Below are 23,770 nucleotides of genomic sequence, written 5' to 3'. Positions count from 1 at the left end.
AACTGTTCCTATTTCGAATGGGATCAATGTTTCGTTTTTTTGCGGCTTTGTTCGATTTACAAGCAAATCTGATAGTTAACTATGCCATTTGAATTGATTCAATAATACATTTTTTATGAAAACCATTTAGTTATGAGATGTGTCACGCAGATGGTATTTAAATACTACATGAGACTCAAAACAATTGAATTACTATAAACAAGTTGTTTACAAACGTTGTCACATGGCAGGTATCACATGTAGTCCAGGAATAATAACAGCCATTACGGATTAATCGTAGGCAATCCCCGAACGGTAATCTTTGAGGTTCGGGATGCCACTATCTTTGTGTACATGACAAAATCCGTTTACCCTCATATTTACGCATCGCCGTATCAAAAGTTTGTTTCTGTTTCTTTGATCTACGTCCCAGTCAGTTGTGCTGAGGCCTTCCTTATTAATAGGCGAGACCAATCACGTGCCGTCTATCTGATGCTTTGACTCTGATACTTCGCGAAGAAATTGCTGCGTCTTCTCCAATTGAAATGCTGCATTAGTACAGACTATTTGAATGCAATCATGTTCGTGACTGTCAAATTTTCAATTTTCCTTTGATTATTTTAATCAACGAAATCACAGTACATGTTATTATGTATTGGATTTCTTCGTATTTCTTCACTTTTAAGACTCTTATGGTTAACATGGATGTACATTGATCTTGTCAGGTAAATCTGCAGATTGATCTATAGAGCAAATCTCATAAAATATCTTTCATGAACAATACAATTTTATTTAATCCAAATGTCTGAGGTTTTTAATTTTAGACTGGCTGATTTCAATGTAAAATACAAACAACAATGCATGATGATCATTGGTTAAGAAACATTTAAAAATAAGATTCAGCGAAATGCATAAAAACCTGCATAGGGAATCATTGTTGAATTTGATATTTTCGTAAAACGATTTAAAGTACTCAAATTCCTTATCATTTGAAATTACATTTTTCACAAATACATACAAGTGTACTTTATTTACAATCAATTAGAAGTGTACAGATGACTTGCAAAATTATGTATCAAATAAGGAAACGTACTTATAATGTTCTTTTATTAAACCGACAATCTGTCCCTCTGTCATGACACACCATTAAAATGTTACGACTGACTGGGACAATGATCAAAGAAATAATAAAAAAAATAGCCTCAACTCTAAAATACATATTGCAATTAGCCCAATACACATTGGGTGAAGTCAAGTGCTATAGTAGAGAGGGAAAGGCTTTTGTCAAGTACACAAACATAATAGCATCTCTGAACTTCAAAAATGTGATTGCACAGATTGACCGTTCGGAGTTTGCCTACGAACAATGCGGAATGGCTGTATCTCCGGGTCACATGGTGTAGTCTCAAGGTTTCATGATCAGTTTTCTTCGTGCGATTTCTTCTATTTTTATCCGTATTCTGTGAAACTTTACTGATGTTGTCGCCACATTATGAAGTTGCGCTTATTGTTTCGATCTAGCCATTTTATTGGAGTTATGCCCCTTTTGCAAAAAGCTGCTCAAATTACCAGCGGTATAATCGCTCTACTCTGATACACTTGTTCTTAGTTTTGCAATTTTGTTAAAGATATATATTGTCTGTGTTGGATTTATCATCAACACCAGTATTTGGAATTTTCGTCTGTATTCTATCTAATGGGATCATCGAGAGAAACGTGCAATAGCCGTTTTATTATCTCTGTCCCCTCCGTTTTTTTATTCATTTCTGATTTATGGTTTCTGACGGAAAATATAAGATTAGGAAAACAATTTTTTACAATATCCTTAAACTTCCCGTCAGACATTCTGATCCAGAAATGCCTCATACCATATGTTCGAAGTGGATGTATCCACGCCAGATTCAAATTAATATCACGTCTACTGTAGTTTCCTCGTCGTACCCAAAAAAACAGGACACTTCTGAGAAAACGGGTCAGACAATTGACATGCATTTCAAAGAAGTACTTTTCTGTATTAATATTTCCTAATCCCACAATGGCTTATAATTATTGGCTGTTGATTACGGTCAAACGGACAGTGTAAGGTTATCAATAAATTTGAAAACATAACTTTCTTAATTAACATGGCGTGCGGCTCTATCTGTCTGATTATCATTTTTAGAAACTTGTTCTCTAAAAGCTAATGTTAGTTTTATAAAAGAGTTTGACAAGAATGTGCTTTGATTCTAATGTATTTTAACTATTGAATGTGTAATTTTCTACTTACATTGATCGATTACCCTACAATAGTAGCCAAAATACCAAAGCGTTTTCAGGATACAGTTTCATCTGCTCAAGAGCCTTTGAGTGTGACCCTTATAGTGTTTCGCGATCTTTTATAGAACCACGATCCGGAAATATCAACTTAAATGTTTTAAACTCATACTTTGGTATGAAACACATAAACGTATTTTACTTTGAAGTGTCCCGTTTAGACAATTATAACATAAAACGTAGTGTTTATACAACGGGGTCATTTATATAGGCCTACAAATAATCCAAAATTTTGAAGGTAAAAAGTAATCGTAAGAAAAATAATAAAATATCATCCAAGTTTGTGTAAGATTCACACATATTTAAGATGTTTACATTTATGTAGATAAATAATAAATGTTTGTCTTTTTCCTGTTTTTAGGTCCAAAGTATTAAATTACACTTAATGCGGTTTCAATGAAACATGACTTCATGTATTATATAACTAGTCAACACTGACAAAATGCATTTGTAAAACAAATGTAGCATAGTACAGTAGAAATGGTCTGATCCTAAAAATAAAGGGCATGTCTCAGATAAACATGGATAGTGTATTCAACCTGCACAACACACCTACATATATACAACTTTTTGAGATTTCTAGATGATTGCTTTATCATTTGGCCTCCAGGTGAGAATCTTCTGGAATTTTTCAATATGCTAAATGCCTTGCATCCCGATTTGAATTACACAATGGAGTTAAGTGAAAAAGGAATACCTTTCTTGGATATTTTTGTAGAAATTAAAGGACAAAATATTGTTAGCGATATATATTGTAAACCTACAGATTCTCACAATTATTTGGATTTCTTTTCAAATCATGCTAAACACACTAAGCTTAACATTCCATATGGTTTAGCATCGAAATTAGTCACGGTTGTTAGCGATAAAAAAATATTAGAAGATAGATTGGACGATTTGAAACTTTATCTTAAAAGCAAACGTTATCCTGCTGAAGTGGTACTAAACGCCATACAAAGAGCTAAAGAGAAAGGCCCTGTCAGTGTTAATTTAGAAAGAGCTAACACCAAAGATGCTGATATCATACCATTTGTTACTACTTACAATCCAAATAATTGTAATATGTTTCCTGTCGTTAAACATTTTGTAAATTTTATGAAAAACAGTGAGAACATGAAGTGTATTTTTGATAAGAAGAAGATTATAAACTGTAAAAGACAACCTAAAAACTTAAAACGTTTACTATGTACATCCAAATTTGATATGAATACCACAAATGTTGTCACTGGTGTAAAAAAAATGTAAGAAACCAAGGTGTGGTACATGTAAGATTATCATTGAATGTAAAGACTACGTTTTTGCAAATGGTTCCAAAATAGAAATTAGATCAGACATTAACTGTAATTCTAAGAATGTTATTTACTCTTTAATATGTAAACAATGTGGTGAATTTTATATCGGACAGACCGGATGTGAATTGAGAATACGAATGAATGTACATAGACAACAAATGAAGGACAATGAACTAAGATTTTTAAAAGTTAGCAAACATATGCATCGATGTTCTAAAGATGATTTTCATGTGTTACCTATTTACAAACTGAATAGCGACGATGTAGTTGCAAGAGAAATTAAAGAAAATATGTTTATAAAAGTCCTCAAACCCAGCCTGAATGCACAATGATTTTTGCAATGTATTGTATGTAGATGTTTTCTTTGTCTTGGTATTGTTTGTGACGTCACTATGCTTGTTTATTTATGACGTCACTAAAATTGTTGACTATACAAATATTGATGACGTCATGTAACCAACGGTGATAAATAAACATCAATCCGCCTGAAGAAGCCCTAGAAGGCAGAAAGGCCTAGCGGACGATCTGAAAAATTTATGTTTTTATTCTATATTTTCCGTCGCAAGGACTTATTTATTTATTATCTACTATATATATATATATATTTGTAAACTACATTTCAAATACATTTTGTTGAGAAGACTGGTTTTTTTTTTCAAAAACTGTTTTCCCCAGATTTGGGACTTTTGAAAACTATTGTTTGTGACGTCACTATGCTTGTTTATTTATGACGTCACTAAAATTGTTGACTGTACAAATATTGATGACGTCATGTAACCAACGGTGATAAATAAACATCAATCCGCCTGAAGAAGCCCTATAAGGCAGAAAGGCCTAGCGGACGATCTGAAAAAATTGTTTTTATTCTATATTTTCCTTCGCAAGGACTTATTTATTTATTATCTACTATATCTATATTTATAAACTACATTTCAAATACATTTTGTTGAGAAGACTGGGTTTTTTTTTTCAAAAACTGTTTTCCCCAGATTTGGGACTTTTGAAAACAGTAGTTACCACATCAAATAACACCAAACAATACGCAAAAATCATGAGTTTTAAAATCCTTTTCCTACCATAGGAATTAAGGGATTTTATACAAATTTGGTCTGGAGCATCCTTTGGACAATGGGACTCATTTTTGTATAAACGGTGGGTTTAGTCCCCCTTGAGGCAGTGAAGCTGGGCCCAAAAGAGGGAAATAGAGACAAAACCTTTAAAATCTTCTTACTGCCGTAGGGATGCAGGGATTTTATCCTTATTTAGTCTGGAGTATCCTTGAGCCAAGGGAACTAAACGGTGGATGTGACCCCATGAGGTCAGAGAGGCGGAGCCCAATAGGAGAAATAGAGGTAATATTTTGGGCCTCTTGTTTATTCATTTCTGACTAAGGGTTTCTGACGGGGGGAAATATTAGATTTGAAAAATAGTTTTGTACAATATCCTTAAAATTCCCGTCAGAAATGCTGATCCAGAAATGCCTCATTTCATATGTACGAAGTGGATGTATCCACGCCAGACACAAACTTAAATACAATATCACGTCTACTGTAGTTTCCTTAATGAAATTTAGATAAAGTTATCGTACCCAAAACACTTGTGAGAAATGGGCCAGACAATTGACATGCATTTCAAAGAAGCACCTTTTTTTGTATTCATTTTTCCTACGTCGGCTTATTGGCTGTTGATTATGCTCACAAGGAGAGTCTAAGGTTATAAATAATTTTGAATACTTAACTTTTCTAATTAACGTGCTGTGCGGCTCCATCTGTTTGATTGCTTATCATTTTCAGAAACTTGTTTTATGAAAATTTAATCAGAACCTCCTTAGAGGCTTATATATTTTAACCACTATATGTGTAATTTTCTATGTATATACACAATACCAAAGTGTCCCTTTCTGTTCACACGCCTTCGAGCATGACCCTTATAGTATTTCGCGATCTATTATAGAACCGCGAGCCGGAAATAACAACTCGTAATACAATATAAAAACGAATGATGCCTGTTTTTGAAAAAAGGACACATATTTTTGTAATTGATACTATGTTATCAAGTATATTTAGGGTAGATATAATCATTGCTCTCAATAGCATGTTTTTCTACAACGGGGTCATTTTTTATACCGTTAATTCTAAATATTGAAAGTAAAATTTCGGCCGTTAATCGTATGAAAAATTATTGTATTTTTAACATAACAAAACATCCAAGTTTGGTAAGATTCATACATATTTAAGATGTTTACATGTGTGTAGAGAAAACAGTTTCTTCTTGTCATTTTCATGTTATTACATTTTAAACACCCCTAACTGGTGCTTTACAGGTCAAAGGAATAAAGTTACATTACGTCCTATTACTACGGATACTATGTTTAAGGAGACATGACTTTATGTACATGTAATATTATATCATTAACATTGAGAACACGCATTTGTAAAACAAAGCTTAGCATTCTATAATTAATAATGATGAAGATATCCAATTAAAAAGATACGGGATAAGTAAACGCAAAGCTAAAAACTACTTTGTTTAGTTTGATACTTAAAAATTAAAATTATTTAAACAAAAACTGCAAGTCAACATTTTATAATATATTTTACGTGATATAAAAACGAGGCGTTCACTTCCTTCATTCATCTTCAACTGAATGACTCCAATGAAACTGATACACAACTATATAGACTGTACATAGTGCGTTCCTTTACTTCAATGTAATGACGGTAACATGGTCTGGCAAGGTTTCCTTTTTGCTTAAAACAACAGGCTACCATTGCTTATGTCAAAGCCGGTTAGTGTAGAGATCTGCATCATTAGAAAGCAATATGCGTGTATATTAATTCTGTTGATAGAAGCATATAGGCCTCTTTAGAGTAATCAAAACAGTTATCAGCATATATATGAGCCTAAATGCACTTAATTAATCTAAGATGATTGTCCTAACCTTATATTGTATTTTGAAAACAAATGTTTGTAATTGAAATTGGGGAATCGCAAATTAATATTTCTTAGACTATTAGCTTCAAAGAGGGAATCCTTTCTTTATTGAAGATTAATCAAGCTAAAGATTATTTGGCACGCACAATGCTAGAGAACGTTAGATATAAGGGAAGTACTGCTATCATCAACGTTTAATGAAATACATGTACATTCATTAAAACCGTTCCGATATTCTGTTATACATGTACATATCTTACGTGTATATAGTTAGATATAATAGGTAAGCATCAGTCGTGTTCGGTCTATTCCAACAGAAGCTGCTGAGATGTCATGTCTAATTTTAGCGTAATCGCTACGACGATCTGATTGGTCGACATTTTTAGAAACATTTGTCGAGCTATATTTAGATACCTAAACAGTACATAACGCTGTGTTGTCCGGGGGGTGTAAACATTTGACGATACACCGTGACAGTCGTATCGTGGAAGAGAGTAAAGAGGTACGTGTGAAAATGGAGATTTACTATAGCTTATGATGTTAACATTGTTTCATACATTGTTTCATATATAATGTATTTATCAGGTATGACGTAAATATTATATGAATTCATTAAACATATATACTATTAGATCGTTGGTAAAAGACAGTGCATTTGATGAGTTATGATCGCTGTATCTATATTATATAAGATGACTAATTCAATGGAGGAAATGATTAAATGTTTACAATTACATGTTTTGTTCAATTTTATGCAATGCATTGTCATATTAGGTCTTTTCAGACTTATGTAATTACAGTAACTATGAGCGATCTATTCTAAATTTAGCGTATTCTTTTCGACAATCTGATTGGTCAGCGTATTTAGGTTTCATATGATTCCAACATGGTGCAGTCGTACACTGGAGGTTTGAATGCAACGTAGGTTTTTTAAGTATATGTAGCAGAACTAGAGTAAAAGAGGTCTGTTTGAAGAAGATTTCTTCTTTGCTTACATTATAACAAAGGCACTTTATCAGATGCGAACTTTTGTTTAGAGAATAATGTAAATATCAACCTAGACTTGCACAAGTTCATTTATCAAATTCGGGATTATGCTTATTTATCTTCGTTTATTTGTCATGTAATTTTACCATTATATAAAAAGAGTTTTTTTTTAAAACGGGGTTGGCAAGTCTGAACCTTTCCGATTGTAGTACAAGGATGTTGGGAAAAAAATCTGTCCATTCTTGACATATGGTCATATTTGAGATTAATTTCAACATATCGATCGCCTTTAATGGTATCTAGCGATAGAACAGTTAGATCTCACCATGTAGAGTTTCTCATTTATAATTTGATACAAGCTAACGCACGTTTTCATTCAATTAATAATGACATACACCATGTAATTAGTATATAATGAGCACTATATATACCAAGTTCTTAATTACTCTTGACTTTCTTTTATAATTGGTGTCATTGAGTGTATCAGTCACATTTTTGATGATGAATATTTGATAACATCTTGCAATTGAATGGCACGCTCTACTTATTAAGATTTGAGATTTAAAGATCTTACCAGACAATTTAATAGGGATCATATCAATGAAAACGCATCTAAAAGAATCATATCGATTGTAAATTTGACTTTGGTTTTTCTCTCATGTGTTTCTATTCCTTCTTATTAAAGAAACAATGCAAAACCTAAAGCTTGTGACGGTAGGAGATGGCGCTGTCGGGAAGAGTTGTCTGCTTATCTCATACTCCACAAATTCCTTCCCAAGTGAATACGTACCCACAGTGTTCGACAGCTACGCAGCAGACGTAATGGTGGACGGAAAACCTGTAAATTTGGCTCTTTGGGATACAGCAGGCCAGGTAGGCGAATTTTTTTTTTTGTTTCGACATATCAACAAATAATATATCAAAATTGCACATTCTTTTATAAATCTATCAGCAGGATATACCAAAAACAAAGTTTGATTTTCATTCATGAAAGGTGACTTAGATACGCTTCCAAAAGGTGTACTACAATATATTTTATTACTAGGGTTCAATATCAACTTTGCGAATGTCACTTTCCCCCCTTACTCTACTTTTCTAATCTTTTATTGTATCTTAAACGTTATTTCTTTGTTATATTTTCAGGAGGACTATGACCGTCTACGGCCCTTATCCTATCCAGCAACAGACGTCTTCTTCTTGTGTTTTTCCATAGAATCCCGTGCGTCCTTCGAAAATGTGCCAACAAAATGGATACCAGAAATCAGACACTATTGTCCTGACACACCTATCGTAATGGTTGCCTGTAAAATAGATTTACGCCACACAAGTTCACGAGACCTGGTGACGTATGAAGAGGGGGCAAAAGTTGCCAAGGATTGCGGCATGCGCTACAAAGAAACAAGTGCGTTAACGCAGGAAGGTTTAAAGGATTGTTTCGATACGGCGGTAGGTTGGATAAATAGAACTTACTATTCAATAATCGAGTATGTTTAACGTTTCGTTTTGCATAGCATTATCATACCTTTAATTATGAATGGTTTTCTTTCCAGCTTCTAAAACATCATTGGTTGAATAGTTCTCATCATTATAGTATAAAAGTGAAACGGTATTATAAGGCATTACAAAACAATTAACGTGTGACATCATAATAGTGCTACGGCAACAGACTGATGTAGTATTGACTGTTGACTATACACTTGATATTATCAGGCTTGGTATAGTGAAAAATATAAATTAGCGTTTTGCACCCAATTAATATTGGAAGAGATAATCATTTTTAATACTTTTGGAAACTTTTGGAAAATCATCAATGATTAAATGATTAAAAAACAAACAAAAACATGTTTAAAAAAATGAAATGTGTTCCTGGTTCAGACATACTCATTATTATAAATAGAATAATAAACATTTTCTCTGTAATTCATGTAATCTCTATATTATCTTTTGTCATTGACAAATATAGTCTAACAGTATTTGCACCTCAAAAAATATTCTTGTTGATCATATCATGTGCAATCAAGGCATTAAAGCCTTAATATTATGAAAATAGTTCGTTACTGCAATTGCAATACATTTTTAGTTAATACTTTTGTAAAGTGCCTATCAATGTGTTTCTAATAAATATCTAATGACTAAAACCATTTATATTGTTGCTATATTAAATGATATTAAAACGAATTTGGTTATGTACCTGTGGAAATCGTATACAAAACAAACACCGACTTTAATGATATAATATTGTGTTGTAGATCCGGGAGGCGTTGTGTACAACAAAAAAGAAAACGAAAAAATTTGGATTTTCCTTCGGTGGTAAAAAACGAGTTCCCCTTCCACCAGATATGCCTCCCGCCGGTAAGTCTACACAGGACTGAAATCTCCATAACTTTTATGCGTAAATGTTTATACGAAACAGAATATAATTGATAGATCGGACAGTTAAAAGTTACTATCCAGAACGTAGACTAAGACAATGGCAGGCACAGTTATACACATTTTGTTTTTATGCATGCGTTTTTATTAATATTTCGAATATTTACTGCAAATAACGGGAAAGATAGATCCTCGTGAAAAGTGTCTTTATCATAGGTTTATGTCAATTTGGAAGTATTGTTTTTGTATTAGTTTACAGTCAAGACATATTTGTATTTATTACATTATTGATATTTATTTATATAGGCAAGGCCCCTTGGATTGAAATTGAAACATCAAGATTTGCTGAGGATTGGATGGCGATGCACGAAAGTCCTGTGCATGCCGATGTGACATTCGTACTGAGTGGACAACACAACCTGGACGGACATAAAATAGTTCTTTGTTCAGCCTCCAAATACTTCAGACGAGTCTTCGGGATGATGTCTTCAAATAAGGTAATATACAATTCGATTTTTAATCACAAAAACAGCCTCTAACATTACATTGCGTAATAAAAGGTCTTCAGTCATATTATCATACAACAGGTTTTCATACGGCATCAATTCATGTTTGTTATGAAGATGATCACGAAAGTCGTGAGTGCTTTGCATGCCCTTTTTAAGCGAATAATGTCGTTAAAGTTGATTGATTCTCAACATTAAAAACTATTATCCCGTACACAAACCTCAGTGACATATCAAAGAATGGTTATATCAATAATTGTCCTTTTTGACCTAGATAATGCACGTGCAAATTATATGTAAATAGTATAAATGGACTACATTGAAACAAACTATGTTTGTTTGGAACCAACTAGAACATCACATTCTAAAACATATATTTGTAGAGCGCTCAGCTGAAGCAGATCGAGGCCTTAAGTAACTTCACTCTTGAAGATCTCAATGCCGGACTTGTCCAAGGAATAGCAGCGGTTTATGACAAGGACACTAGTACAGAGGATAATAAGGGTCAAAACCATCATCATACAATGGTGGAGCTGAGTGCCGATATCAAACCAAAGACATTTGTCAGGGTCCTGGAATTTCTCTATTCTGGTATGAAGCATTCTGATCTATTTGCAAAATAAATACAAATACGAGAAAATTTGATCTTAAATCCCGACGGGAAAGATGGATAAATACCCAATAAAATACACACCATCATGTCCTCCATGACACACATTAAACAACAAAATACGGCTTTGTCTGTATATCTGTAGCATCTACATATTCAATTGGGCCTGACAAAAACTTAACTGTTGGCGGTGCAATGTATATAATCTACTTTTAAAGAATCAGTAGAGTAGTGGGTGAATTACACGCCTATATTACTTGTTTTCCTAGGTGTACCTAGATTGACCAATGATGAGGACGAGATAGACCAGGACGAACTCGCTGACGTCATGAGGGTAGCGGACATTTTCAAATTGCCGAGACTGACAGAAATTTGTCAAAATTGTCTCAGCGAACAGGAATTCCTAAATCCAAGTATAGGTACATTCCTGAATGATGAGACAGGACAAAAGATGAAGGAACTATACTTCAACAATCCCGAGATGGCTGACGTTGCGTTCAGAGTGGAAGGTAAGGATTGCTGACTACAAACGATACAACGTAACGAGAAAGCTATTGTACAACAATGATCAACACACAGAAATACTATCATAGCTCATTTCATATTAAAGGTAGTTGGTTTTGACCCTCCTATGTCGTTTAAATACAAAATACATAATTCAGTACAAAGTATATGAAATGTTATGTTGCTGCGATGTCATCTAAGTTATCATCTTGGTTATTTTTACATGTACCATTATTGCATTGCATTGCATTTAAATAAACTTATTCAATCTATCTATTTCAGGTAGAACAATATACGCCCATAAAGTTGTTCTGAGTGCAAGATGTAAAGTTATGGCCGCCATGTTTGGAGGTCATTTCGTAGAAGGCCAGGCAACGTTATCTGAGGTAGGTTTAAAATTCCAATAGTAAGTAAATTCTTATGGCTGAAATGCAATCTTCTTTTGATTATCTGTAGTAACACATGTGCATACAAGGTATGATGATGTTACTAGAACTCCTCTCATTACCTGAAGGTCTATTATATTCACAACGCCCCTTGCATCTCCGATCAGTCCTAAAAGGACGAAACAGCTCCATGATGCAATGAAATTCATTTTTGGCATACTGTATCTATTAGCGAATGTTTAAGATGAAATATCGTGTGTGTGTGTGTGTGCGTATATTACTTTCATTCTCCAAGTGGAGTAAGGTTTTATTCGTTTGATACCACAGGTGGATATTCCGGCTACCTCCGCGGAGTGTTTCTTGGCTCTGTTGGAATACCTCTACACCGACCATTCACCCATTGAAGAGATCGATGTGGTGGGACTCGTTGTTCTCTCAGATGAGTATGGACAAAAACGACTGATCAATCTGTGTGAACTATATGTTACAAAGGAAGTCGACAAGAGTGTGACAAAAAATATAGAGAAAGCAGATATCGACGTCATCGGACTTTTGCACACGTCACAGGTAAGAATATTTATTTGTATTTCCATGTTAGCATGACCAAACCCATTTTTGCAAAGGAACAATTGGGTCTTGTACACCATGTATGGTGAAATAAGCCTTTCAAACACTTAGTTTTCCATTGCTATTCTATGCATGGAATAGAAAATCCTTACAAATTAAGACTAAATTATGAATATCGATATTCTTATATTTGTTCTATGAATCAGTTCAAATATAATGTGTAGATATTGATAAATGTGTAATTAAATGTTGTTTTATATTGCAGAATTACAACGCAGAACAGCTGTCCTGTTGGTGTTTGCATTTCATCTCCACAAACTACACGGCGTTCCAAAACCGGGCAGAATTCTCGTTATTAAAGGGAGATAACAAAACATATATTGAGGAGAATCAGTGGCCTCCAGTATCGTACCTCCGTGAGGTGGAGGAGTACGAGAAAAAATGGAATCCAAAGGGAGACAAATGTTCAATCATGTAAGCGTGTATCTACCTGTGAAGTANTCAGTGGCCTCCAGTATCGTACCTCCGTGAGGTGGAGGAGTACGAGCAAAAATGGAATCCAAAGGGAGACAAATGTTCAATCATGTAAGCGTGTATCTACCTGTGAAGTGTACGAACGAATGGTTGTGAAAAACAATGGGTTTACAAAGTTTTTGTTATAAATACTCATTGAATATTGATATCACATATTGTTGTTGTAACAAGAAAACACTTGTTTGCCAATAATCCAATCGACCTGAAGAGGAAGGAACATTGCGACAAAATTACTTTAGTTTGGTATTACTTGCATTACTAGTATACAATATTATCGATGTTCATGAATGTCAAAATGTGTTTTTATCGTCTATGTAAGTATGCAAGCTATAGTGAATTAAAGTATTAAAACGCAATGAAAAAAAAAAAAGTTTAATACATAAATAAATAAAGAATGAATGAAAAATAAGTGGAAAATAAAATGTATGAATGACTGAATATTGATTGATTGAATGAATGAATGAATAAACGGATGAATGTACGGATGAAATGAATGATGTAGAATTGATACACGTATAATGGGATGAATAAATGAATGAAACATTGAGTGATTAATAGTATATCATCAGCTATCATGGTCATCATTGTTATGCATATAAAATGCGATATCGCTATCTATAAAAGTGTGTTTGTTGTTCTAAATGGAAAGAAAAAATACTGAATTATAGAACGAATCGATATAAAAGTTTACAAAGGCAAACGTGTTTAACTATTTTAAACATGCTTCGCTAAAATGTATTAAAACATACTAATAAAACTCTTTTAAATACACGTGTTACTATGTTTTGGTTATTTGGATATACTTAACCCAACGACTTGACCTACCCAAAGTGTAAGGTGTTATACATAAAAGGAACTATTCATCGACGGTTTGACGCGTTTTCCATAAATGAATCCAATGCCTCGTGTGCGGACAATATAAAAGTGAACCCAAAATCAATGGTCTGACGCGTTTTTAATAAATGTAACTATCCTCCAAAGTTTTGCAATGTTCTACGTTTGCATAAGTCTTCACCAATTGTCTGACTGTTTTGAATAAAACAAAGTATCAAACAATGGTCTAACGCGTTTTTCCATAAATATGACTAACCACCAATAGTCTGACGACCTTTACATAAATATAACTTCCCACCAATAGTCTGACGAGCTTTACATAAATATAACTACCCACCAATAGTCTGACGAGCTTTACATAAATATAACTTCCCACCAATAGTCTGACGAGCTTAACATTAATCTAACTATCCAACAAAAGTCTTACATGTTCTTTCATAAAGGTAACTATCCCGAATAGTCTTATTTGTTTTGTGTAAAAGTAACTCGCCACAAACGTTTTGCCGTGCTTCACATAAAAGCAACTGTCGTTACGTCGTGGTTTTAAACTGATTATTGTTAACATATTAGTTAATAGGTTTTACGACCGTAATCATTCGTCTGCTTATAATTCATTCTTTCTATAGAAGACCTTGACTATCTTAATTTTCTCAACGAAAAATACACTTGTCCAGAACACCAGAACAGGCTCTGAATGTCATTGCTTTCAATTTCGATCGTAGAAAAAACATCAAAAGAAACGACTGATGTTATACTAATGCCGAACGAACGCAAACGAAAGTAAAATTAAATTTTTCATTTTGTCATATATGAGGTGGTTAATATTGCCTTAATGGAGGTGTAAATAAGAAAGGATTGTGATTGTACAGAAAGTAGAGAAGTCAACATGTTTAACTGATATTTTCTTTGCATATTATTCTTTTCAATTTGTAGGAAGCCCACAACATTTACATTTCCCTAGACAAATCTGTTTGACGTTATTCTAGCGTTAGAAATAATGCGGAAATGCGTAATTATAGTAAAGCAACAAAGAAATAATGAAGTATTGCGTTATCATTTAAAAACAACAATATTTGTTTTTTTCTTTATACAACATTATTGACTTTATTTTTTATTATTATTATTATTATTATTTTTTATGCTTGACCTTTCAAATAAAACTTCTTTTCATTAATTTTAAAAACTATTTAATATTTTTATAAGAAAAACTACCGAAAAAAATATCTTTTCATCAACCCCCCGAAAATGACCAAAGAAGGTTACGCAAGGTACATGTTTCTTTTCAGAAATGTTTTTTTACATCTATGGTCAATTTCACTTAAAATTCCAATGAATATAAGCACAGATTTTGTTCATGGTGCAGCATCCATAGAGGAAAATCTACATTTCATTGATGCTGGGTCATGAGTAAATACTACCATAACACGTTTGATATCTGTATATTACTGAAGTCCATATAGAGGTAAATCACCTAATATGTTTTAATCTGTGCTTCCCAAACGTTAGCGTCGCCTGAGTTTTTACTGTTGCATCGGTGATTACATTGTATGTGCTTGGAACGCTAAAATCTATCAAAGGAAATATGCTGCAGGATTCATGAAATACATGTGCTAGAGTCAATGAAATCGACTTTTGACGTTTGATGCAATTAATTGAACTTAGGGACGTTTTGTGTTGTTTATCATCGATACTACTTCGCAAACATAATACTTTAAATCTACTACTAATAAATGCTTTAAGAAAAAGATCATTTTAAGTTCCCGGAAATGGCATTAATAAATATTTTTATAACAATAATCATACAACAGAAAAGCTTACTTTACTTTTGAAGCTTTATGCATTATACTTATATCCCATCACATTACACAGTAATTTTATCATTTTGGTTACAAATGAAAACGTTGCGTTTTGACTGACCAGGGCTATTTCAAATAGGCTTCTGTCCTTCGGAATTCAAGACATTGTTAACTTTCAAAACAATCCAATCCAACTAAATGTAAGCTATCTTTTGAAAGATGAAAGAATCATCACTTTTGCTGATGTTTGTTGACTTTTCTAAGAATCATCACGTTTGCTGATGTTTGTTGACTTTTCGTTGCTCCGTATAAAAGTATTTTGCTGTATTGTGCTCCTGTATTTTTTCATAGGTTATGCATAGTCGTCAATTGTTACAGGGCATGACTAATGTCGGTATCATTACTGCAACGATATGATTGGTTAATAAATATAGAAGAAGCTGCCTGGGATATATTTAGATTTTAACTCTCGAGTCGTACAGGAAATATCATAGCTAACGATAACGTAGCAATAATATTAGTACTAGAAGTATCCCTGTGTACATTTGCCTAAACATCGGAGAAGTTCATGGGGTAGGAAATCGGACGGAAGGCAGGTAAGTCTTCCTGAGCCATTCCTGAAGATGTGAACACTGTAGATGATAATGTATGCATCATATGTTGTCATACGTACACTTGCACAAGCCAGGTGTGTTATAAATATGCGTTTTATTGATTATCCTCTGAGTATATAACAATATCAAAAGCACGGTTTTGAACACTTGTCCCATTATTAATCCAGTGGTTTAAGATACATGTTCTTATCGAAAATGTCCACCTGTTTTCCATTAGGGTCACTTTTGATCGTAGATAGAGATGTATAACAAAGGACACCATAGCTATAAGGTCGGTGTATATGCGTGTTATGTTTCTTACACAGTGAGCATATATACACTGACCATTAGGACAGGCAGAGACACATAAAGCCACTATATACGTCTCTGGGACAAGGATATCTGTCTTGCCTCTGTAATTTTGATGGAAACAACAGCAGCTTGATTATTGGGGATTCACTATATCTATCACACTTTCTAATACACTTGTTGGTCCTCGATTGCTGTTTACTATTTCATGTTTGTCTATTTATATGTTATCAAACAGGTACCATGCCGAACATAAAGCTAGTCACGGTGGGAGATCACGCCACAGGGAAGACTTGTCTGCTCATCGCCTATACAACACATAAGTATCCCGGTATATACATACCAACGATCTTTGACAACTACAGCGCACCTGTTATGGTGGGCGGAGTATCAGTCAATGTGGACTTGTTTGACACACGGGGATTTTTTGTAAGCTGAACACTTTTTCTTCATTTTAATCGTCAAATCAAGTTTGATGTATGAAAGCTGAAAATGTTCACATTAACGATGGCCGTAGATGATTTTGAAATTACTAATAAGCGTCCGACAGTTTTGGCCCGTATACGTGTGATTAGCTCCATTTTTTTTTATAATATGTGTTTAGTGTATTATTATCTTTAAGTGCGGTATATGTAATGTTCTACTTGATAGGATAGATCTGTTAAAAGTATTTAATTGTGAAAGTTTAATTGGCAATCCATGCATGCTGAGATGAGAAGGGACTATAAGGTATTTAATATACCAACTTCCTTCATTTTAACCACAACAAACTGAGACTGAAGCCAATCAGTAATGAAATACCACTATCTCAATCAATTGATTTTTGATTTTCGATTTCATCTTGTCTCTCTTACTTGTTTTAATTGTAATTTTTTCAGACTGAAGAATATGAGCGTCTACGACCGTTATCCTACATATATCCAATGACGGACGTATTCCTCGTGTGTTTTTCTATAGAAAACCGGGAATCTCTGGCAAATGTGACAGTAAAATGGATTCCAGAAATTCGGCGATTTTGTCCTAATAAGCCAATCGTTCTCGTTGCCTGTCAAATAGGTAAACAAATTTGTTTTCACCTTACAGCTTTCATCACTGTTTAGTCCACGCTTTGACATAACTTCTGTTTTGTCGAAATGACTTTGTATGATTCTGATATATGAAGTTAATATCGATTATTTGCACCATGCTGATCAATTATTGTCTTCTTTATATATATATTGTTAGAATAGATTAATTTGCTAGAGGTACCTACTTATTATGACATTTAAAGTTATTACTACTTGTGAAACTACCATGACTACTTTGTATGTATTATTTGCCATCAGAAACCTTAAATATGTGTTATATTAACGTAAAATAAGGAAAATTCTCGTAATTATTTAGTAAATATTGTGAGTTAATACGTTTTTAAAAGTTGTTATAAAACAATTTTTGGAGTAATCGTTGCTAAATTTATAGATTTACGACATAAATGTTCTGATCTTGTGACGTACGAGGAAGGGTCACATGCAGTTCGCCAGTGATCTAGGATTGCCTTACATAGAAACCAGTGCGCTTACCCAACAGGGTGTAAAGGATGGGTTTGACACAGCGGTAGGTTTGGTTCTCCCTGTAGTGCTGCAGAGNCCTTGTAGTGCTGCAGATAATATATTTATCGTATAACTGTTTCGCTTTGTTATTATCAAGTGTCCTCAACATATATACTGAAACAGGTTTCCTTGAAATTTGCCCCTCCTGACTTTGGAAGGAATGAGATCAATTTTCATATTGTTTTAAAATAAATCATTTAATTTCATAAAAGTAATTGCAGGAGAGTTCAAATACGTATGGACCGATCTTATAATTAATTTACTGCGCATTTCTTATATTTTGCAAATATTTATTCCGACAAATAACTGCAAAAGGGACATAAATCATTTCATTCGTCGTTAAGCAAATAAAAAAGAATTGAACTATGAACTAATTTTAAATATCTATGAAAGGGCGATCAGCTCCTTTTGTGTTACATAGTGCTATGCAATGCCACTATCAGTCTAAATACAAATACAGTGCAACATTCACGTGACTTATAACACTTTGGTAGGCTATGCTAATGATGGGTGATTTAAACATTAATTACAATAACAAGATGTACCTGATTTAGATAATGTATTAGAAACAAATAAATATGTACTGTTATCTTACATGTAATGGCATGCTTGATCAATATATAAAACTGTATATAGTAGCATTAATGCTTGCTATTTTTACGGAACTTCTTCTTTTTTCCGAATTCCCTCCTCCATCAACTATTCCCGTGGGAGTTATTTCCCCTACCATACTTGTATGCTATTATTTGGCAAAATAAAATAGTTATTTTTTCCTGTTTTCCTAGAGCAATTAAAAATTATATTTTTAAACGAGGTAGACTATATTATTTTCAAAACAGTTATTCTCACGTACAGCGATGTTCATTTTAAGAGGATTTAATTTGGATGGTTCCAGCAATAGAACGATGAACGTTGGTAAATATTTAATACAATTCAATAAAAGCGTCTCTGCGGTAGCTCATGAATCGTGCAAGTCATTTCCCGTCGTTCAGAATAAAGTTTTGACCCTATATCAACTTGAATTGTTAGATACTATATTAATGTAGATGTTTAATGCTAATATGTGGGTATTCTCCCTACAAAGACCACATAACATCCTGTTTTAGATCCGTGAAGCGCTGATCTCAGCATCAAAGAAAACGGAAATGCTTAAAATCCGGTCATCTTGCTGTAGGAAAAAACAAATTCCTTTTCCACCATTGATGCCCCCTTCCGGTAAGTTAATATTAGCCATTTATCATCAATTAATTAATCAATGGAGCAATCATTTGAACTGGTAAATTATTCATTTAAATCCATGAAGGCGATGTTTTAGTAAATGAATGCGTTATTCAAAGTCATGGACAAGTCATTTAAATTCTTGGATAAATCCTTTCTTACAAATACCTTTGTTATATTTCTATTGGTTTTCGTTGACAGTCAAGACCCCATTTATTGAAGTTGAACCATCAAGCTTTGCAGATGATTGGATGTTGATGCACGAAAACCCTGTACATGCTGATGTGACATTCGTATTGAATGGCCAACACAACCTGGACGCACATAAAATAGTTCTGTGTTCAGCCTGCAAATATTTCAGAACGGTTTTTGGAAAGATGTCACATAAGGTAACTTGACCATAATAACTGGAATATTTCCACCTCTGAACTATTTCGTCGACATACCATGTTTATTTCACAGATTATATTCCCATTTATTCCCTAACTGCGATTTTTCTGAGAAGATTTAAAAAGGACTTCAGCCACCCATGCGTGTGTATCCATGAACATGATCCCAAATATCGTAACGGTATTGTAATAATTCTCAACTCTTCAGATGAAAACGCCAGAGTCATTGAGTAACTTCGCCGTGCAGGATCTCAACCCAGAACTTGTTCAGGGGATTGTAGCTGTTTATGATAAGGAAAATGGTACGGAAGAGATCGTGGGTCATTGTCACACAATGGTAGAACTCAGCGCCGATATCGAGCCAAGAACATTTGTCAGAGTCCTGCAATTTCTCTATGCTGGTATGTATTATTCATATGTATATCATAGTTATTGTTTGTAATCCTTCATTTAAAACTGTACCATATTACAAATGTATACGGCAAAAACCAACAGGGATTGTTGGCTAGTAAATAAAACGTGAATGTTTGTTTTTTGGATCTCGAGTTATCAAAATATTACTATTCGACAAATAATATAATATTGTCAAATCAATTCCGAATACCAAATCAGAACAAAACATTTTTTACTAATATGTATTGCTTCGCCAGGAGTACCAAAACTGACCAAAGACCACGACACGATTGACCAGGATGAACTCGCTGACGTCATGAGGGTAGCCGACATATTCGCTATACCAGAACTTACAGAAATGTGTCAAAATTGCCTTTCCGAAGAAGAATTTCTAAATCCAAGTATAGGAACTTACTTCAATAACGAGACAAAACAGACGATGAAGGAACTCTATTTCAATAACCCTGAGATGGCTGATGTAGCGTTCAATGTGGAAGGTAGGCTTTGGTGACTTAAACGGTATTCAAACCTCCAGCTCCATACCTGTATAACTGATACATAACGGTAGAGAGTATATACTAACAAGTTATACACTATCACACTCAAAACTGATTGAAGACGTATCTGGTAAGTATAGGAAATATGTACTGTCACATCGCTTTGTATAGTTGAAATCAAAAGAACCCTTGTGTGATGATTTGGTAATTTCCTAATTCAACCCATTCATTTATGTTTACAGTCATATATATATATTATATTTACATGTGATTTTTGTTCTCGATATTAACTCATATATGCTCTTTAATGAATTTGACTTGCTAACATGGATATTTGATAATACTTCATCTCATCAACAGTTATGAATTTACGTTATTTAATTAGTATATATATAGCTTATATAGTGTGGATTTAAATCACCAATGCCAATGGTCTCTCAAAAACCTTTGCTGAAATTGTTTTGTCAATGACAGTAATTCAACAAAAGCAGCGGGTATCTGCATGTTGTAGTACATTGCGTCCACATATTCAGGCTTCATTTGTCCCTCACTAGCACATCTCAAGATTGTGGAGTCTAAATAATTAGTTACACTTTTTTGTACGCGAGTCATTTCAACCTGTACGTCAAAAAAAGTATGGTCGTACTCAAAACATTTAAAAAAATTGTCTACAAAGAATGAATAAACATATCTAAAATTACAAACTGTTTCAATGAATTGAATATATAATTATTCCAGGAAGAAAGATTTACGCTCATAAATGTGTCTTGAGTGCAAGGTGTGAAATCATGTCGGCCATGTTCCGAGGTCACTTCGTAGAAGGTCAAACAACCATATCTGAGGTGGGTATGACGTGACTAAGGTAGGTAATGACGTCATGCTGCTATCTGTTTGTATTTAATTGGATTGCAATCATCCATAACCACATTTGGCTCAATCTCTACCCAGAGTTGTCGTTCGTTATTCTCACCCTGAGTGTAAGGAAAGACGACTCTGGATATCTATTACATTTGGCTGTGAATGCAGGTTATGTATAATAATGGTTTCAAATAACGTTAATCTAGTCCCATTCTTAACAGGTGAATATTCCGGACACTTCGGCGGAGTGTTTCCTGGCTCTATTGGAATACCTCTACACCGACCATTCACCTATTGAAGAGATCGAGGTGATGGAACTGCTTGTTCTCGCAGATAAATACGGACAAAAACGTCTCATGAATTTGTGTGAATTGTATATAGGCAAAGAAATAGACAAGAGTGTGGCAAAGAACATAGAGAAAGCAGAAATTGACGTCATCGGACTTTTACACACGTCACAGGTAAATAAATTTTCAACGGGAAAAAAGAGTATGTGTAGCATAATATGATTTTAACATGGGAGAAGTATATTTGACATTGTGGCATTGGGATTGTCACAAACTGTCTATCGTTGTCAGTTCTAATCGCATAACTCAGTGAATAATGCAATATTTTCCCTCCAAAACACTTGGTTCACTTGTGACGTCATGATTGGGTTAAGACGTCATGAATTTTAACATGTCGCCATTGAACAATAAGTATGGGCTCCACAAATGCAATTAATTTTCAATCAGTAAAATGTATATAATTGCATAAAGACATGAACAATGCCGATTTCACATGCAATGGAAAACTATTCTGCATACAAAATGAAAGACCACATGTGATTCATTATCTTTAATAAGTCGAATTTTGATAAAAACTTAATGAAGCTTTTTCGTGACTGTTTACAGAATTACAATGCAGAACAATTGTCCACGTGGTGTCTTCATTTCATCGCCACACACTACACGTCATTTCAAAAAAGGAAGGAATTCTCGTCACTGAAGGGAAAAAACAAAATACATATTGAGGAGAATCAGTGGCCACCAGTGTCGTACCACCATGAAGTGGAAGAGTACGAGAAAAGGTGGAAGTCAAAGGGAGACAAATGTTCATTCAAATGTTCCATCATATAAATTGGTTTTATTTGTGTCTTATTTGCAATAAGTGTACTTATTTTACCTGTTCTGGGTTTTAAACAGCGATACAGGCTTCTACTACTTCTACTACGTCTACTACTACTTCTACTACCACTACCACCCTCACTACTTCTACTACGTCTACTACTACTTCTTCTACTACTACTACTACAACTACTACTCTACTACTACTACTACTACTACTACTACTACTACTACTACTACTACTACTACCACTACCACTACTACTACTACTACTACTACTACTATAACTACTACTACTACTACAACTACTACTCTACTACTACTACTACTGCTACTACAACTACTACTCTACTACTACTACTACTACTACTACAACTACTACTACTCCTACTACTACTACTACTACTACTACTACTACTACCTACTACTACTACTACTACTACTACAACTACTACTACTACTACTACTATACTACTACTACTACTACTACTACTACTACTACAACAACAACTACTACTACCAGCACTACTGCTGTTGCTGCTGATCTTGCTTTGGTATCGCTACTAAGACATATTATGAAAGTTTTTTCTTCGATATTTCAATAACGCCNTTAGGTGTTTCACCACTTCACCATTTTTAAAGGTCGACAAACGTTTTAGAAAAGTTTTCACTGGGATGAACCAGGTGCGCATACATTCGGCGCATNCTACTACTACTACTACTACAACTACAACTACTACTACTACTACTACTACTACTACTACTACTACTATACTACTACTACAACTACTACTACTACTACTACTACATGACACTCGGTATAATAAAATAAAAATCACATGTGATATTTATATACTACCACTACCACCTACACTACTTCTACTACGTCTGCTACGGCTGCTACTACTACAACTACTACTACTTAGTAGTACTATACTACTACTACTACTACTACTACTACTACTACTACTACTACTACTACAACTACTACAACTACTACTACTACTACAACTACAACTACTACTACTACTACAACTACAACTACTACTACTACAACTACTACTACTACTACAACTACTACTACTACTACAACTACAACTACTACTACTATAACTACTACTACTACTACAACTCCTACTACTACTACAACTACAACTACTACTACTATAACTACTACTACTACTACAACTCCTACTACTACTACAA

General features: G+C 34.0%; 2 protein-coding genes across 2 annotated transcripts; both read left to right on the top strand.

Annotated features, from left to right (window-relative positions):
* Positions 1 to 8,194: 8,194 nt before the first annotated feature.
* Positions 8,195 to 12,938, top strand: LOC110445082 (rho-related protein racA-like). The gene is made up of 9 exons (XM_021489471.1): positions 8,195 to 8,378; positions 8,649 to 8,951; positions 9,755 to 9,857; positions 10,182 to 10,372; positions 10,765 to 10,972; positions 11,261 to 11,500; positions 11,778 to 11,881; positions 12,209 to 12,448; positions 12,714 to 12,938. Exons 1-9 carry the CDS (start codon positions 8,196 to 8,198, stop codon positions 12,924 to 12,926), a joined length of 1,785 nt encoding a protein of 594 aa, XP_021345146.1. The 5' UTR covers position 8,195; the 3' UTR covers positions 12,927 to 12,938.
* Positions 12,939 to 17,487: 4,549 nt separating this feature from the next.
* Positions 17,488 to 22,690, top strand: LOC110445074 (rho-related protein racA-like). The gene is made up of 9 exons (XM_021489460.1): positions 17,488 to 17,570; positions 17,973 to 18,107; positions 19,210 to 19,318; positions 19,523 to 19,710; positions 19,919 to 20,111; positions 20,361 to 20,600; positions 21,339 to 21,442; positions 21,680 to 21,919; positions 22,352 to 22,690. Exons 2-9 carry the CDS (start codon positions 18,021 to 18,023, stop codon positions 22,574 to 22,576), a joined length of 1,386 nt encoding a protein of 461 aa, XP_021345135.1. The 5' UTR covers positions 17,488 to 17,570; positions 17,973 to 18,020; the 3' UTR covers positions 22,577 to 22,690.
* The last annotated feature ends 1,080 nt before the right edge of the window (positions 22,691 to 23,770 follow it).

Source organism: Mizuhopecten yessoensis, unplaced genomic scaffold (genome assembly GCF_002113885.1).
Source record: "Mizuhopecten yessoensis strain PY_sf001 unplaced genomic scaffold, ASM211388v2 scaffold2711.2, whole genome shotgun sequence".
Taxonomy (NCBI): domain Eukaryota; kingdom Metazoa; phylum Mollusca; class Bivalvia; order Pectinida; family Pectinidae; genus Mizuhopecten; species Mizuhopecten yessoensis.
The sequence above is the reverse complement of the archived record's forward strand: the minus strand, read 5'-3'. Positions and strand labels throughout refer to the sequence as shown.